The sequence below is a fragment of the Notothenia rossii genome (genome assembly GCF_949606895.1).
Source record: "Notothenia rossii genome assembly, chromosome: 10".
NCBI classification, from domain to species: Eukaryota; Metazoa; Chordata; class Actinopteri; order Perciformes; family Nototheniidae; genus Notothenia; species Notothenia rossii.
Window position 1 is genome coordinate 17,961,743 of NC_136908.1, and position 20,295 is coordinate 17,982,037.

Here is a 20,295-nt window from a genome sequence, read left to right on the forward strand (position 1 = left end):
AGAGTGGCCTTTTATTGTGGCCAGCCTAAGGCACACCTGTGCAATAATCATGCTGTCTAATCAGCATCTTGATATGCCACACCTGTGAGGTGGGATGGATTATCTGGGCAAAGGAGAAGTGCTCACTATCACAGATCTTTTCAGATTTGTGAACAATATTTGACAGAAATTGTTATTTTGTGTATGTAGAAAATGTTTTAGATCTTTGAGTTCATCTCATGAAAAATGGGAGCAAAAACAAAAGTGTTGCATTTATATTTTTGTTCAGTGTATAATTTGAGTTGAACTTACACTATCAAACATTTTCCAACATTTTTGTTAAGTTTCATTTGGTTGTTTGCATAGAATAATGGTATTTTAGCGGCGTCCTTTCCCATTACGACATTTGACTTGGTTGTTGGCTTTATAGTTTGCTGCACTTGAATCAAAGCTACACTTAAACGCTCCAAACGGAAATTGGTTTTCCATCTTGTCCAAGTACAACTACCTCCAGACAATGTATCTTGAGTCCGGTCTGGCAGCTATTAATTCAGCTAATTACTGAAATCTGATCGTGTCCGGGTAAGCTCCCCATTTGACTCATTGGGACTCTGGGACAAGCACTTAAAAGTTTCCCCTCCACGTGAAACATCTTTATCATTTTTAGCCTGAGAAATTGCCTCTATTAAATGCTCTTAAAGAGGGCAGATTAAATTAGTACCTCTATACATATAAAAAAGATTTAACTTTTGTACTTGATCATTATATGCAATATTAAGTTTCCAGCAGAGGAAAATGCCGGAACGATTCTCCATTTCATTAACATAGAATATATGTAGGGATTAATATGGAAACACAACGTTTTCACACTGATTAAATATAAATTGATGACATGTATTATAAGTAGGGAGTTGGAGTATTATAAAGAGGAATAGTGTACACTTGGTGAAACACATACAGTCACGAGCAGTACATCATTCCAATTACAGTCCAATTACACCCCTCAGTGTGAATAGAACATCTGTATTTCAGTGTACTCACGGTTGGCAGAGTTTGATGAGGTCCTGGTCGGTGGTCCCAGGTGGCAGGCCTCGGATGTACAGATTGGTCTTACTCAGCTGCTCCGCCCCTCCCTGGCTGCAGCTGTTGGTGCTGGGGCTGGGAGGAGCCATCGGATGAGGGGGAGGAGCATAGGGCTGCTGAGAAAAGAGAAGCAAAGAGAGGAAAGATTTAAACTGATACAACATTGATTTCATCTTGGGATGATAGGTTAAAGATTTAAAAATACAGAGGTAGGTTGGAAAACATATTACATAAGACACAGGAGATCAAAGTGTGATAAGGAATGGAAAATATATTTTGAAGAAACAGCAGGCACTTCCAGTTCATTGTCATTGAAATTGTGAAATTAAAGGGTGGCTGCGAGGCTAAGAGGAAATGATATCAGGGTCACTAAGAGGTGAACTGAGAAGCAGATAATATAAATGAGTAAAAATTCCAAGAAAAATAAACTCCTAACCTCAACCCTAACTAACACATTATGGGAAAACATTCTCATGTGAAGAAGGTCTGCACAATGACATTTGAGATGACACCCTCCGCACACTTTTACTTTCAATTATTGTCACCTTTGTACATATATTGCAATGAATTGCATCTGTAATTCAGTGAGAGAGGGCAGGTATTTTTCTTGACAAAAACTGGAGTCAAGAGTGGAAACATTTCTACATTTGTTATTTTAATTAAACATTTCACCAAGGAGATTCTCTGAAATTAGGGTTCATAAGGCCTCCAGCAGCTTAGAACAGATTTAAATGATGGCAACTTCCTGCTAACTATTCATACCCTCAATACCAATTCCATTACACTGTAAAACAATTTACACCTCCAAGGGTGTGATATCTTCACGCAGTAATCCTCTCCAGCCTATTTCATAAACATCTTTATATCAACCTCTTTTTTTTCAGCATAATTTCTATCTACTGAAATCTATTCAAATTGTTCAGATGTGTGATTCCCTTTCTTCTCTCTTTCCCCTCCTCTGCTCTCCTCATGTGCTGTTGTGCTGTTAGTGTAGATTTATGGTGTAGGTGTCAGGGCCCCCTGCTCACACTCCATTTATATCTCTATTGCGGGGACACTGCATATAGTGACAGGAAGAGAGGAGCAGGGCCCTGTGGGCATGAGCGGAAAGAGAGAGAGAGGGGGGGGGGGGAGAAAGACTAGTAGAGAAAAAGAGGCGATGCACACTGAGTGAGTGATGGAGGAAACGGTCAAATGAAAAAAAAGATGGTCAGGCAGAGAGGGGGCATGACTAAATACCACCACCAGCTCCAGTTAACCAACTTAACCCCTTATCCTCCCCAGAGAGAACCGAAAGACCCCATACCATGCCGTAGAAACACACACACACACACACACACACACACACACACACACACACACACACACACACACACACACACACACACACACACACACACACACACACACACACACACACACACACACACACACACACACACACACACACACACACACACACACACACACACACACACACACACACACACACACACACACACACACACACACACACACACACACACACACACACACACACACACACACACACACACACACACACACACACACACACCATTAGCCCTCCAATCCGCCCCACACGTTAGCAGCGGCTGCTGAAGCATGGTTGATTTGATGCGCTATTTTAAGCGTGTGTGCCATGCCAGCGTGTTGCCTCCCACTCCCCAGACAAAGAGCCGGGGTCCCTGGAGCGTGAAGAGGGAGCCACGTCCATCAATGGATGGCCAATTACCACGCTGAACTAAGTGGAACTGATGGGCAGCCACTCGCTGTGCCGGACGCACACTACTGTACACACATCTGTGTTTGTGCACTCACACGCATACACGCCACGTGATGACACAGAAACACCTTTCCCACACGGAAGCCAACAACAGTCACAGCACACCATCGCCAGAGCTGTTTGAAATCCTTAAGGGCAACTTCCACTGAACTTTCAAGTAATCTGTGAAAAATCTCAAGTGGAGTCCTAGACTGCAGGCCATGTCCATGTCAGGTCACAGATGGTCATTAGACAAGTCAAAATCATGAGGAAAGTCTGTGAACAATGATGAAAATGCCTTGACATTAACTATTTTGCTTTCTATTGTGATTTACTTACACATCTCAGATGATTTTTAACTCTTTCCTTTCAAATAAGACTAATCATTTAATGTTGTGTGGCTATATAAGGCCTGCTATTTACCAGTGTCGCTCCTGTATCAGGAAATATCACAAAGAATACTTTACCGGGTGTCCGGATGTCCGTCTGTCTGTGTGTGTTTTTTTTCACAGCAATTGCTTGGCAAGCCGTGCAAGATGCAGTCGAGAAACTTTACAGATGTGCGTGTGAGTGTGACACAAATAAAGTTCAAAGAACTCAAATTTCGACAAAGTATGCACACACAATGCCTGGTTCAGATCTGGCCAGAATGTGTTGCCTCTCTTTATGCACGGTTTACCGTTCGCTCTCCACTTTTGATTTTTAATTAACATACATTTTTCATCAATCGCCTTCTCAAGTTACTTCATTACAACAAGAGAAAACTTCAAACCTGAACATTTGACTTAAGTCTGACTCAAGTCTGGGTTCCAGTCTTTAACTTAATCGCCAAACACAGACACACACACTCCTTATGCAGATTGTGCCTCCCACTGCTTAACACACTGCTCACACTTGGTTCACAGACTGAAATGAAAATGCAGCACTAGTCTCCAGTCACTCACGTTTCCATGCAGTGGCAATAGAACAGAAGAATCTTAATCTCTTGAGTGCTCAATGGGAGTTATTTTCTCCCACTCAAAGTCATAGGAATGTGCACAGCTGCAGTTCAAAACTCGTCTTTGAGGCTTTCGCCTCAGGTCCCCCTTCCCTTGTTGTTCTATGTTCCCCTTGTACACTGTATAGCTGACATTACAAACAGTACTTAACATACCATGCGACACAAATTCGTACATATTCACAAGCACAAGAACGAGACGCTCCACAAAGTTGCTGTCAGCGCTGAAGGTTAATTGAAAACCCCTCTCTTTTTCGTTGGCTTTCTTTCTTTGTTTTAGCTCTTCAGTAATACAAACAGCCCTCCTTCTCTTTCTTCTCCTCCCTGAGCTCCAGGCTTGGCTAGCATCCTGGGCTTTGGAATTCATGTGTCCCGCCCTATCGATTTGCTTTCATTTTTTAAGGTCAGAAGCTGAAATCTTACACAATGAGGCATGGAGGGTCAAAACCAGCCCATTACTTACAGTGTTGGGCGAGAAGACGTGAGAGTGAGGTTATCCAAGAGGAAAAGAAAAGACCGGAAGAGACCCCCGGGACAGAGAATGGAATGGGTGCCGAAGATCAACTGGGAAAGGCGACTGTTCGGTGGATAGTGGGATGGGATTGGCTGAGTGGGATAGGGTAAGGGTTGTGTTTGGACTCACAGATTTATCTTTGATTTTTTGTTTTTGTCGTAATATTGGAAACATTTATAAAGAGTTCTAATGTTGCAGACTCAAGGGATGCAAAAGCTGGATAGGCAAAATACATAACTGCCAAAAGAGCTGGCTTTTAAAATGCTTCTGTGAGTCTACATGTGTAATGTATGTATATACATGCATCGGGGGCAGGTTGTGAACTTGTACAAGCGTGGGGGTGAAATGAGAATGCACACATCGGCTGTTGCTTCAACCCACAAGCACAAACACGCATTCCCAGCAAAACTGTTTCCGTCATTTTTTTTGTTTAAAATCGAATTCTCTCCTGGCTTCCTCCGGTCGCCCCACTTGAGGTTAATAACCAAGCTTGTTTCGCGTTCCGGATGCTTCCGTGACTGCTGTTTACCCTCTGCCTGTCAGACTGTAAAAATCCAGCTTCTCAAATATATAATAAATACAGGCCTTGTGTGTCAGAATGATGAGGATTGAATACAGCACTTGACAAAAGGTATTTCAGCCAGAGAGGGGAGGGATTGGATGATTGGGGGAATGGCAGGGAGAGACAAAGGGAAAAAGAGCAGGAGTTAAAGAAGAGAGTCATGGAGAATAGCTGGTTATGACACTTCAAAAACCTCCAGGTGGTAAATGAGAAAAACCTCCATTCTCCCTCCTCCCTACCCAGCTGTGACATGCCGCTACAGAGGCTTACTGGGGATTTCAATTTGCCGCACTGTATTTTAGATGGGCAGAATGGTTTACACAGGCCCAATTTACCAAGCCACCAGTGCGGGGGGGGGAGGGGAGGGGGGGAGTTACACAGCTTCCGTGACATGCCAGCAAATGTTTATGAGTGAATTAAGTGCGGATGATAAATCTTACGTGCGTTGCTTAGGCTGAGGGCACACAGCGCTCTACTGTATATTCACACACATTCTTTATACAGATCAGTGCTGGCTCTCACTGTCACTGAGATGAATATGTAAGCCTGAACCTACGGTGTTTAATGTTTCTTTCACGTCCAGGTACTTTAAATACAGTATCTTTACTATATAAAGTCTTTATGCATTGAAGCGATTAACATGTGTTATTTTTAACCATATTTATACTATACAGTATATGATCACTCTTTATATTGTGTCTAAAGACCTTCAATAGTGGTTAATGTCAGAGTTTATAGATTGTTATCTCCAATGTCTACTGTATATTTTCTACTTGATTGTAATGCTGTTTTAATTCTATTTTGAGATGTTTAATTTCTAGTATTGTTTATTTCTACTCTTTCATTTCTACTTATGTGCAATGCCTTGGTTTGTATTTGGGATGAATAAAGTACCTTTTATCTTATGTAATTTATCTCAAATATCAACATTTTCAGCAGCCCATTTGATTTGGATTATACAATGGGTTTGGTAGGGATTGATTTACCTATAAATAATAAATATACCAGGAAGCGATAACATTTCATCTTTTTGATTAAAGGGAAAGTAAAGGACAGGAAAATTAAAGCAGAAAATGTAAAATTGAAAAAATTAAATTTGATTAAGTGCTTATGATATGGAATGTCTTTATTGTAAGCACTTTGGTTTACCCTTCTTTACCAAGTTGCCTATATCTTTAGATAAGGTCGCTCCCAACGGTTTTAAACATACGATGAGAGTAGACAATGTTTGCCAAACAGAGAGGAGGACTAATTGGAGTGAAGGCAGGGCTGTGGCTCTCCTGGCTTCTCTCTGCCTGCCTGCACTCTGCAGGGCAGGGCTGCGACGGGAGGAGAGGCGGCTGTGCACCACCGTGGTAATTGGCCATGATTTATAGGAGGCCATAGCAGCCAGCGAGAGCTAGCTCAACACTGGCAGGAGGCCAGACAAGGCCACGCTGTCAATATCAGTAAGCCGACCCAACCCAGCCCAAAGCCCCACGGCCAGGACCAGATCAGCTGTCACCTTGCAGGAGGGTGCACATGTCTTGTCAGCGCGCATGCTTATTTCCTGTTCTCTGTGTCCAAGAGTCACACGAGTCAGATGCACACAAAAAAAACTGCCAGAAAAAATGACAAGCAGTCTCCTTAAATTGAAGAAAAAAAGCCTCTCAGCTCATCCTCCATTAATTCACGCTGGCAAAGTCTCTGCAAAGACTCTTAAAGACAAGCATAGTCCCAGAGGCATCCCTTCCAAACTGCCAGAACTAACAGCTAGCTCTGCGGTCGGCCACACTCACATCAGCCTCGAAGCACAGAAGGAACACAAATCCCCCCATCCATTCTTGATAGCTGCTTCCAAACCTTTAGCCCCAAAACATGTATCCCGAGAGCGAAGGGAGGGAAATGCGGAAAAGACAAAAGGCTCGCCTGCTGTTTGGTTGTTCTCTCTCTGTCTATGCTCGTCAAGGTGAACCCCAGATGAGTGAACGGCAAAACATCCCCGAATCACATGGGGATTCAACGCCGATGATTCTACAGCCAAATGTATCCTGATAGGGAAGACTGAGAGCTTTCTGTATACAGGTGGGTGGAGAGAGTGCATGAGATGAGAGAAAGGGGATGATAGGAATAAAAGAAGGAGAGATGCACTTTTGGATATGAAGGAGTTGGAGCATTTTAAAAAAACTAAACCAGGAAGAAGGGAAATAACATTTATGAGGAAAGAGCATATCAGAAAAAGACAGATTAGTCATTTGGACGGTGTGATCCTTTCTGGGCTCCCACTGGCCTCCTGCAGGTCTTCCTCCTCAGTGTAAACAGAACAGCCCTGGGATCTGGGGCAGTGGTTAGCCAACGCTGCTATGGACAATGACGCAGGGGGCTAATTTTAAACTTGCTGATTGGTCCATCTCCAGTATCTCTCAAAACAGAGCTCTCTCTCTCTTTCTGTATTTCCCCTCTCCCCCACAGGCTCTCTTTCTCTCTTACTTCTCTTTGGGGCAGATAAGGGCAGGATGTTTTTTCCATGTCAGGACCCTTGGTCTGGATACACAGCCTCAGAGTTAAAATAGAGGCCATATCTTTCCCGGGGGGGGAGATAGGATACATACATATTATCTGACAGAGAGGACAAGAGCTATTGAGGTAAACAAGGCGTGCTTTATGTAGTTTTAAAACACTGAGTCATCTGTCTCATCTACAAGGGGGCGACCACATGGCAAAATGAATCTTAAATGCATAATTTCAATAAAATAAATGGTGTATTTTTGTTAGAAAGAGATATGATGTGATTGCTGTGTTCTAAAGTATACTGTAAATATGGTACTTTTTTTTGGTTTAATTTATTTACACTTCCTTCTGAGGATTTCATTGGTACTCTCAGAGAAGCACTTTGGGATCAATAATTAGTCATGGACCTCCACTGTTTAGAAAAATAAAAATAAACACGTGCAAGGAAAAATGCAAATGTATGAGCTAGAAAAGAGTGTTTTTTGTTTTCAAAAGGCTTTTATCAGAAGAGAAGCATTTTAGAAGGAAAAAAGTTCAAAGTAGAATTTGTCCTACAATAATAACCCCATGCTTTATGATATTATTACAAGATATGAGAGCTCTTAGAGCTTAAGGGCCGGTCAAGTGTTTCCATTTATTTAATGTGACCATGTGGTTCCTCCAAATAAGATTTAAAAACATTTTGTTCTCAGAAAAACGTTATTATTTCTAACCAGTCAAATAGAGAATCTGACTTTTGAAACACTTATGTCTCAATTGACACATCTAATGTTACTCATCAGACCTAGACTGTGCGGATTCAAGCCTTACAATAATAACTAACCAATCAACAATCTTAGGGAATATGTAGGGATCTAATATTTGCACCGATGTTGACCTGGTCAAGAGGTTTGATGTGCACAAAATAGGGCTGCTCAATTAATCGTATTTTAATCGCGATTACGAGTATGGCTTGCAACGATTACGAAAACAACGTAATCGAAATAAAAAGATAATTTTTTTACTATTATTATTCCTTTTTTTGGGGGGTTTTCAGTTGAATTATACTTAAAGTTCTGGGTAATCAACTCTCAAAAACATCCTGTTCAAAAAGAATTCTCCAATAAATGGATCTTTTCAAAGTCAATGAATAATCCTATTTAATAATCGCAATTACAATTATTGACCCAAATAATCGAGATTATGATTTTTGACATAATCGAGCCAAAATGCATTTATTTCATAAATTTATTTATTATCATTATTATTTAATAATGATGGCATTATGTCAAGGCAATATTAGCAATCCCTGGTCTTATGTTACTTCATGTATAAATAATAAATAAAAAGAGCAAAAAAAAGCACAAATCATAATTTCCCGCTAGAGGATACCAAGAACCGCGCATTTACAGAACAGGAGAAGCCCCGGGCCCAAACAAAACACCTACACAAGCACATCATCAGCTTCTATGTTTATCCGCTCCTCTGTCAACCGTAAACTTGGTTCTCTGCAGACATTAAAGGTCAACCGATGTTTAGGTGACATAACCGGGAGTAAAGTGTGTTTGTGGAGAGCGATTACTGCAGTTTGGTTACATTGAGGTGACCGCTGCGGTGGGATCCGTAGAAAAAAGAGCAGAGAGCGAGCCGTGGGCAGCGCCAAAGTGAAACTCGATGGACATAAATATTTGGGCTGATTTGTCATCATTACGGCCAGCTGGGTCTGTTTGCAGGCTAGTCGGTGTGGGAGTGGAGGGACTGCAGTACGGATGGAGCAGGGGAGTGGGAGGAAAGAGGCACGCTTCAAAGAGAGCAAGCAGCGACCAAGAAAAGGACAGATGATGATAGAGAGTATGGAAAGAGAGAGAAAGGGAGTGATCTACACTATGAGTCACAAACTGAACCTGAGCTGGCACCAGCTCAGGTTCGCAGAATTAATCCACTGATATACTGTGGCTATGATCCATAGACAAATAATGGATACAGATTGGTCCCCAGGTCACTTATTTAACCAAACCCCTCAATTGTCAGCTGACAGATGTGGCTAATGGATGTTCCTTTATTAAAGCATGAATCATTTGGTGTATAAAATGTCTGAAAGGAGTGAACATCTAATAAGATGATGTCTTCAGATTAATGACACAAAACAAATGATTGTCTTTTAATCAACTAATAAATGAATCATCATTGAAGCACACATGTGGTCTGGACCTGCTACAGCAGACCAATAAAGAGTATTGTTTTTGTAATTTAGAATGAAAAATAAAAGCCAACATCTGATATATGTGAATAAATGTAATCTCTTGCATCATTCGACTGAGGCTTGCTCTTGTATTCCAATACATTTCATGTTTTTTGAAAATTATGCGGCCTGGCAAGCCCTCCCGTCACCAGAGCTCTGCACCCAGAGGACCCTCAGACATAAAGCTTCATGTCTGTGTTATACAACACCAGACATTAGAAAGAGGGCAACAGCCGCAGTGAGGGAAGACCCCCCCCCCCCCCCCAGTCTCTCTCACTCTCTGTCTCTAATTGGGCACATTCTTCAGGAGTCAGTTATGTTTTTCACAGGAAGTGTAAACACAAACAGTGAGTGGAAGATTGAGAGAGAGCGGTCCTAGGCTTCCTGGCCTCCAATGTGCTCATACGCTGCATACAGATAGAGAAAGTGGGAGAGAGAGTTAATAACAAGCAACTGTGAGTCTCTTGAATTAAAAAATACATCTTAAAGTCTGGTCTCAGCAACATAACATATGCTACATGTTAGTTCTAGGTCCACTGATCTTTGTCTGGCAGTCCAGAAAGACCAACTTGCTGCCTGCTGTTTCTGAATGACTGACTAGATAGCCGGCCAGTTGATGAGAGTTATTGCTCAAGTGTGGATGCCAAGGGGAGACACGGAACAGATTGATATAGCCGAAGCTTGAGCCGTCCCAGAATGCCATTTGTTACGCAGTTCTTCAGACAAACAAATTTACGTCTCCTCTCCCAGAAGGTCAACTGTGCTCAAATTCATAAATAAGGCTGTAATTGGTGCAGGAGCGCCAATGAGCTTCAAAGGTCCCCAACAGCCCACTGCATGAGTTACTGTGTGACACTGAATTCACTGTGTGTTTGACTGCATGCCCACAGCAATATGTTTAAAGTACTACGTAATGTTGGCTAAACTGAGTAATGGTATCATTGCTTTTACAAATAGCACACTCAGACATAGTATTTATACACATTTAGGAAAACTGGTTTTGCTTGGTAAGTGCTAGAATTCACTCAAAGCAGACATTATACAGTGTGTAAGTACACATGTGGTGCTGTGTGTATGAAAAGAAAAGGCTAAACACTGATGTTATAAGTCTGTTTGATTCCTGACCATCATTAGGCCAGTTTAAGATATGTAACGTCTTTTCTTAGAGAGACAAAGTATTTCCATAATCCATAGAAAGCTAAAGAAAATAGGTATAGAAAAAAAGAACATTTAGGAATTCAATACTTACTAAAAAGGTAACAAGATCAATCACTTTTAAGGAAAGAGTAAAGTAGTCGACTTTGTTTTAAATCATTTACTAATTCCTATTGATTCGGACGTATATTGTTTGCTTAAATGTAATGTTGCTTTTCATTAACTATTGAGGTGCTTAATGTTTCAGGTGATTAAAAGTTCACACTGACTGTGAGTTTAAAAATAAGCTGTTATTATTTCATACTGTGAAATGATGCCAGACACAGATCCAGTTGAGACATACAGTATCTCTGATAAAGTCAGTGCTGAATGCGGGTGGTAATTTAACCCATTCTTTCACATTTTATTAATGCTATTTACAATAATATCATCATTATTCTGCACCTTGATGTGTCAACATACTGTATGTTACTATTATATGCCTGAGGAGTAATTCACACTCATACACTACCTATACATGTGTGATACACAGGAAACACACACACATAGGTGGATTAACTGTACAAAAACAAAGATGTAATCATAAGCAACTGGCACAATGGAAACCCAATGATAGCACAACGTAAACGCAACTGTACAAAGATGAAAGAAATGTATAGATTTATGCAGAGCCAAGGACACGCATCCACTTCACTTTGAATATTCATTTTTCTTTCACATGCAAAGTAGTTGCACTGGGTCTGGAATGTTACTTTTGGCCCCTAAGGAATATACTCAGTGAAGCGTCTCTGACAATTTCCAGACTAAATACTGGCACTAAACACCAGCCGCTGCTGTGGCAGGAAGCTTCTGACACGGCTAGAACACATCAGCTAGGGAAATGGTAAATGATTGGTTTCTAGTAGTTTAAAGGGTTATTTTATGATCTACATCTGAAAAACATATAGAGGGGTTTCGCATAGGGATCCTAACCAACCTGGCCAAAGACACAAAATCAGGTGTACAAGCAGTAGCAGGAGGAAGGTGGTGGCACTGATGTTGAAGCGCTTAAAAATGTACAGACCGCAGTTTGAAAACAGAATATTTCAAGGTCGATTTAGCACTTTTTGATTAAAGACACAAAAAGAGGCATATTGTAATTCAGGTATCCAGTTCTTTCTCTATATGATAATTGGCACACAAAAAAACGGGAATATTCTTGTGTGAAAAACAAAATGGCTTTGAAATGGTACATTATCCAGCAATCCTGTAATTGCGAGGCGAGCTGTAAATGAGATTTTGATGGATGTGAACTTCTGGATGTGTTTAAGAAAAGGTCATGCAGCAGCAGGCAATCAAACTAACAAGAATGTTGTTGTTGTTGTTGTTTTTCAAATGAGAGGGAAAAGGGGCAAGATGAAAATATCAATCTTGGATGTTCTGCATGTCATTTCCAAATATTTGCAAAACAAATGTTAGACTTTACACTGAGAAGAGTCCTATTTTCCAACTTGAGGGCAAATGCCTGATTTCCTTTTTTCAGACTTTATATCTTGGCTTCAGACTTCACCGCACTGTGAGGCCGGAGCCACTGACCTCTGTGGTTTGCCCTTCAGAGGCTCCAACCTTGACACTTCTGACAAATGCATTCCTACCTGAAGGCATGTTGTCTATTAGTCAGTTATTGTTGCTGTAGATGAGATATCATTTGTCACTATTTGCAGCAAGTGTATTCTTTGTAGAGGACTGATAGTGTGAATATCGACACATCATCTTTACTTTAAGATCACTTTGTGACAATCTTATCTCACAAGATATTCCCATTTGGTTGTTTTTAAGTATGCACTGCGTTTAGACAATGGATAAAATATTCCTCACAACCTAAGTAGCTTGTTGTATCCATATGTTGACCTGTCTTTACTGTTAAACGCCCATCCTGCTTTCCCTGCTTTCCTCCCTGTAGCCCTCAATAACTGAATCTATCCCTGCTAGTGCTCCATCCATCCTCTCTTCACCCTCAGCAATCCCTGCAGTCAGCTCTCATCTACCCCTAAATCCATCCCAATCCCCATCTGGCTGCTAGTCCTCAATTCTCCTTCCCTCCCGCCCCCCCGCCCCTCCTCTCGTCTTTCTTTTTACGAGTCTCTCTCCTCCTTTTCTCCACCCTCTTTCTCCTCCCTGTCTAGCAGCCATTGGGGATTTTTAACATAGTGTTGAGTGGAGTTTAGTAGGCCAAAGACGGCGTGCCAGATTCCGCAACGATTCCCCCTTGAAGGAATATCAGCATTACTCAACACAAAAAAAAAGCCCTGTATCCGCCTCCTCTGGGTTAAGCTCATATTCTGCAGGGCTGCAGACGGCGGAGATATGCAGGGGATTGTTTTACTATGGGTCAAAGTGAGAACAATGCCGCATTGTAACATCCTTGGAATCACTGCTTGATATTCTGCCTCTGTGCACCTGGGTATGTCATACCAAGAAATGTGTGTCGGGAAGGGTTTCACATCAAAGGCAAAGCTCAAATGTAAGCCCCAATTTTTGTTTTATGGGATTTTTCCAATCTATCAGACTATCTCAGATTTTATTTTCAACTAAGACACTTTCAGTATTTCTGTTGGTTTGGCATATTGACATGACCGCTGAATTAGGGACCGTTCAGAAGCGCCTCTCAAGAGTGATTTAAAGGAAGAGAGTCAGCCACTTCTAGGCAGACCATCCCGAGCTGGCAATCCCATGACTTACTGGAAACCAAAGGGGAATGATCTGTGCCTCCCAGCTCTCACAAGCAGAGTTCAATCAGTGCGGGTGCAGAGCTTTATCCAAAAGTGTCACAATTGTGTGATAAATAAAGTGAGCACTGTCGGGCACCGTGCTTCAGCAAAGAGGTGTGAGACACAAGGCAGTAAGGGAGAAAGCATAGAGACGTAGAAAAAAGAGAAAGATAGATAGGGATGCAGACATGTGCCAAAGGAGAGGTGCAGTGTCTGATGTGTCCAGACCTTGGTCGTGTGATTTATTCATGAGATAAGTCACCATGGCTGTGGAACAGGTGAGTGTAATGGTGTAATGTTTCCCCCTAGCCTGACTGCCTGCCTCAGTGACTCTGAACTGCTCGCACCGGGCTGCTGGAAGACTTTAATGCAGGCAACGCTTGGACACGGTTAAGGACCATAGCCAGCAAAGATAAACACAGGCCATTTGGGTTCAAAGCCGTTTGATCAAACTCAAACCGTGATGCTATCAGTCCTTTGATATCTTCAAAGGTAACTCAAGTTATTCATTCTTTCTTCCAAGTTAGGGTTTACAGTTCATTGAAAACATTTTCATTCATTTCTATTGAAGCCAACAAAAAAAAAAAAGTGATTCTCTCAACTGCGCTTTGTTCACCATTCAGTCTTTTCTTAAGTACTGTATATTCATAAAGCTTCTCAGAGACCTAATTTAGCTTCACAGTGAAGGCTGAATGACCGTACATTTCAAAATAATATGTGCAATTGTCCCAAATCAGCAATCCCGGTTGCAAGCCACTTTGTGAATCAAAGGCGGGGATTATGGTTCTTCACTGTGACAATTGCCGGAGGATCCCTTACTGAGATACTCAGCCACACAAACAACTTTCTGGAAAGCACTAAAGTATTTATTTTTGCTTTTCAACAACTCAAATGGGTTTCTATGTTAGGGAAGGGATGTCAATAATTCACATAGTTAATAGTTACTGGAACATGGAGCTTGGCAAATCCTTTTTCAGCTAATGAATCTAACAATTGGGTTTTATTTTATTGAAAATTAAAATCTTGCATGACCAAAATGATCCTAGTTTATTTCCTTCAGCCCCAAAAATCTCTTTCAGCTCTTCTTCAAAGTAAAGCATCATTGAGTTTCTTCTTTCCTTTCAGCATTATGTTTTTCCAGCCCGACATTATATATTAATAGGGCAGGGCAAATTGTCAAGAGACATCAAAGATGAAAATCAGCGGTGGTCTAGCCTATTGTACTTGCTAAAAGGTTTCTAAACTATTTATTTACCCTCCAATGGAGACTTTTCATGAGATGATAGTGGTGGACTGTTATTGTTGTGGTGTGTGGCCCTCCATTCTCCGGCTGAATGTGGGGGGCCAGGCTCTGAGAGAACAGCGCCCGCTCCATTGTACCGCGGCGCAGATTAGCACATGAACAGGAAGCTCCTCGGCTCAGTCTTCCACCAGCAGCGGCAGACCACCTCTTAAATACCCAAGACAGCAGAGTCATTGTGGGGCTGAATATGAAGGGGGTCTGCCAACAACCATGGATAGACCATTACCATGACAATGATCCTCACGCTGTTTTTTCTTCCTCTTTTTATAATTTCAGAGACTCAGCGGATGACAAGGAGGTGAGGCTTGCCACACACAGAAAGCAGGCGACGGGCCAGGGTGGCATTCCTTCGTTTCTGCTTAAGAAAGAATGTGCTAGAAATGCATAATTAATTAGATACAGGCTGCTTCACGTCCCACAAGAGGCCCAACTTATCTGCGAACAATTAGCCCCATTTTCTCATCTCGAGGCGCATCGATCAGTTAATGTTTCCCCGAAGTAGAACAACGGTAATCTAAAGGATACATGGTTACACATTTGTTAGCTGACGGCACAGGGGGGAGTTATTTCAAGTAAACATTGAGAAAAGCAGACGAAACCAAAGGCTGTCAATTAGCAGATAATGATAAGTTTGTAGTGAAGGATACAGCTGGAAGCCAGGTGTGGAAAGGACGGAAGATAATGGGGCTGAGTCACACATTGGAAGAGTAAACAACTGACAAGGAAACAGCAGACACATCAGGTCCCTTCAGTTCAAGACGGGTCCCAGTTCTGGTCAGCTTTCTGCAGATTCAGCATTGTTTTTCAGATATTGTCACAGTGTCTCAAAAATCTGATGTGGTTTGGGTGGCAGCACAGTGCGACAAAAAGAGTACACAAATCCATTCGAAGACACAGTAATGAAAACTCTGCAGCAGCTGTCTCTGACACTGAGGGGTCTGAATCTTTAGAATCCAGCTCTTCTAAGTGAGTCTATTTTTGCTTCCCACAACTACATTTAGAGGACACTTTTAACCAAAACGTTGATTACTGACAGCAGACAAGACAGTCTTATTCACTTTTAACTGTTTTCGGGAACTGTACTCGGAATTGGGGAAAAACTCTGACCCTACTGTAATGTCCAAATCTCCACTGAATTCAAGCAATACAGACATTCAAAAGAGCTTCCCCATCTGCGCATGTTATAAGAATGGCTCTTCATTAATAACTGTGCAATATATACCTGGCTGCTACATCTTCAAAACTGTTAGAGGAGGTGTAATTGTAAATTGAGTATTTTATTTTTTTTGTATCTTTAATATGTGTTTTATGCATGCTTCTTATCATGTAATATTAAGCTGTCTTTGGCTCTTATATTGCTGTAACAAATGTACAATTCCCCTCTGTGGAACAAATAAAGGTATTCTGATTCTGAAAACATTTTAGAATGAATACCAAGATTAATGGATTACGGTAAATCTATATTTGAACAATGTCTCGAACCGATATCTAGCGGATAAATAGCTCTTCAATTATCACTCAATCAAACCTGGGAAACTGTTTCTATTAGATTTTGTTTTTTTCGTCAACTCAAATAAACATTCATTTTCGCATATTCAGGAAATTGCTGGTTATCAAACTCAAAAGGGAGAAATTGAATGTTTAAGGGAAAAAACAAAGGAGGCAACAGCAAGAGAGAAAGATGACAAACTGAAGGACTTCATTCCTGTGCGATTTCTGGATTCTAGTCGAGCTTGGTATTGCGTGTTATTGTATATGTGTTTTTCAGACAGGGGGGTGCACTGATAAATGAAAAAGCATTGCTCTTGTAGGGGCATTCAACTATTTCTGCCCGATGGTTTTTCAGAAACAAGGGAGCAACGGAGAAGAGAACACTGAATCTAATGTCATCTAAAGGGCACTTAAGCTATTCCGGTGACAAACAGGACCACGGCTAATGTATATTACCAAACAGGGATTGAACCAGTCATTCCAGAACAAACAAGCGGTCTAGTAGGCAGTCAGGATCTCTATTAAAAGACATCTGAGAGACCAGCATTCTCTTCTCGCCTCTTTCCCTGCAGCAAAACAATAAATAGCAAAATCACAACACACTTAAAAGCCCCGCCGTGCCACAACATCCACATATATCCTTCTCCTCCACAGTCCCACTCCTCTCCTAACCGCTCTAAATTATTTCAATTCTGCAAGAGAGAAAAAAAAAATCATTCACATAAAGTAATCGGTCTTTGCTCACTCTACTCTCTGCGACAGCCTTATTTGACAACTGTGCTACATTAAACAGCCCACTGGTGAAAAGAGAAATGGAAAAAAAATAAAAACCGAATGCATCCAATTATTCATGCATAATGATAGCTCTGTTATCCAGTAAGGTGGGGGGCTCCCACACAAAGCAGTTCCCAATCTCCGTCTAATACGTCTCAAGTACTGACAGTCGGCAGGAGTCACATTTGACAGCACCTAAATTTGCCGCGTTTTCTTCATTCCTCACGAGTTACGGCCCATTGGCACATTCCCAAAGACTAACTATTTATTATGATGAGGTGATGCTACCCCGCCAAACTTTAACTTGGTGTTCCCCTAGAAAGCAGGCCTTGGCCGGCCCTATTGTGGGGTCTGGTTTCAGGCACTAGAGCTCTGAATGGAGAGTTAACAAGTAGGATCCCCCCCCTCCCAAATATATGGCCGGGAAGACCTGCTAGAGTATATAGACATGAGCTCAAGGTTCACAGCACCTCATTGCCTCAGCTACTACCAGGCTATAAATTCTACAGCAGGAATGAATTGGTTGACCTTGAGGGTAGCCGGTGTTGCAAGTTGCAATCTTATACCATACATTATCCCGTCTGTCTCTCTGCTTCTTTTCCCTTATTCATTTGTGTTGTTGAATAAAAACGATATTTATCCAATTTGTAAATAGATAAGCAAATTGACGTCCAAATCCAAACAGAGCTCAGTGTTGTAAGATGCTATTTGTAGCTAAATTGTAGCAGCGTTGGTGCAGTATACTGACAGCTTTAACAAATGCAGCTGTGGAGCTCAGGTGGCTTGGCCCTTTTTCTTGCCCTCAGTCACTGCTCCTAGTCGATGGGATGCTCTTAATAATTCATGGGCTGTAAGAATCGGCATGCCCTAATTGGTGGGCAGGCTTAACACTCTCAGCACTGCTGGGACCAAAAAACAAAAGCAGCTAGCGTGTTTTTCTCCCAGGCACACAGAGAAGAAATTGACTTGCCTCTCTAACTTTGGTTTCAAGTTAAAAGGCCCCTCCTGAAATCCAAGAAGAACCTTGAAGCACACCAGCTCAGGCGTACGGGAGCAAACTGTGCAAGCAGTGGAATCAGGCTACCTTTTACATGCTTTGAGAGTGAAGTGTGGCAGGATGCATTCACCCTTCAAACCCGAGCCGCTCTCCGTCTGCTTCTCAGAGCAGGATGAAGTGTTCCTGGGTGCCGGGGTAAAAAGGACACCTTAAAAAGCGGTGACGATGATGCCACTGCATTATACATTGACTTCTGTTCGGCAGTCAGCAATCACTGGGTGAGGCTTGAGGGAATACATTTTGCATTGTATGTATTATGTAAATGTGTTATACATTTATTTATTAGTACAAGATGGTGTAGTTTGCATTTTCCTAAAAAAAAAAAACAGAAATGACAAGTAGGCCCAGCATAACACTGAAAGTTAAGAAGAGTCACAGAGCTGACTAAATACAGACGAGAAAGATTAAACAAAAAGTGACATAAAGGGAATCTTATGGGGAGTTGTTTAAGTCACTACCTTAAAATGTAGTTGTTTTGCCTCATAATACACAATGAAATTCAAGAAATGTGTCAACCACTCTGCTATGTAGTTACTCAACATTTTGCAAAAATAATTAGCAACACGTCTGTTTGGCAACAGTGGCTTTACAGCATCGTCCAAAAAAAAGACATTCCATCTGATTATGATATCCACAATCAGCTGCTCAACTGAATGGCTGGGAAATTAACGTCTTATTATAAAATATCCCCAAAAACATCCATATCACGGCAAGTTTATTTATATAGCATTTATATATCAGTCTTCTCTTTGATATAATGTAACTATGTAATGTCCTAACACATGTGACATTCATAAACATACATCCGTCTATAGTTTTCTATGACATATACACTAATTATTTTGGTTTTATTGCTCATGTAAACATCATTACCATTTCTTTCCTCTAAACTGCTTCTCTATTGGACTCAATTTATTTTGAATTCTCAAGTTGCCATCCATCATGGAGTAGGCAGCAGAGTTAACTATCTGCTCTTAGAATGAGACTGAACACTCTCAGCAGGTCGCTGATGTCTGATTGTAATCTGCAATGTCTCTCTTCCGGAGATACAAACAATTCCTCTAACTTGCTAATGATTTCATCGTATTTGTGTATTTCTAGCATTTCCTACTTAAAGAAAAAGATCACTTGTGCTTTCAGGAATTCAAGTGCATGATCAATGTCTATATTGGTTGTTCAGGCTCAAGCAAAGAGATATTTGTCAGTTACTAAAGCTCATTATGTATCGTGTAAGAAATAAGGTCAATTGTGATAGTAAACACTTTAGCAAATGCTTTCGACCTTGAAAGGCTGCAGAAGATCCTCTCACAAGTTGCCTGCCTTTCACCCCCCCCCCCCCTTTCTTTCCTTCCCTGCATTCACTTTTATCAAATTACAGTGGTGCAGTCCCACCCTGCGCCACATTTCAAACGGCTCTAATGCATCTCAGCTTGAGGTAGGGTTGCTTTGTCATAGCCGGTGTGTTGCAGACGATTACCAACAACGAGCACGGTAGAAGGCCCAAATGGAGAGGAAACAAATAGGTGTGGACTCCCTCAGATGACTCATTAAACAACCGGGCCATCACACTCGCTGTGATTTCAGTTTGCCTCAAAATGCCTTAACGATGTCACTTGTCTGTAGCCATCGATTCCCCCCTCTCAGGCTTGTAATTGGAAGAAGAGTAAGTGTAATCTGAAACTACTAGAAGAGGGCCGACATTTTTAGGAGATAAAAACATCCCTCTCCAAAGGTGCTAAAGCTGAAATGATCATTTAAACATTATATAGTCCTATTGATTTAAATGTAATTCAGTGATTGAGGGTAGCAAATATTGTTATTGATTATGTGTCACTGCGATCCCCTCATTGACCCCTGAAGAAAATCTACAGTTACATGTACTGTATATATATATATATATATATATATATATATATATATATATATATTTTAAAGATATACAACATTTTTGAATGTTCCTATCACCACATTCGGAGCATCAAGAGAGCACCAAGGGTCGAATGAGATTAAACAAATGTGTCACTGGCGCCTTTGAGAATGAAAATAAAAAAGACATTGGTCATCACAGGTGAAAAGAAACCATGTTTTATTGGAGGAATGATAGACATTTCGGAGGAGGCGGGAGGGCAAAGATTT

General features: G+C 41.3%; 1 protein-coding gene across 7 annotated transcripts in view; it reads right to left on the reverse strand.

Moving 5' to 3' along the window:
* The window catches only part of LOC307021037 (RNA-binding motif, single-stranded-interacting protein 3), a 258,107-nt gene that overhangs the window by 149,135 nt on the left and 88,677 nt on the right, over nt 1–20,295 (reverse strand). For all 7 annotated transcript variants that reach the window (XM_079652770.1, XM_079652771.1, XM_079652769.1 and 4 more), the window contains one exon: nt 1,021–1,178. In XM_079652770.1, coding sequence (XP_079508896.1) covers nt 1,021–1,178 — 158 coding nt within the window. The remainder of the gene's footprint in view (nt 1–1,020; nt 1,179–20,295) is intronic.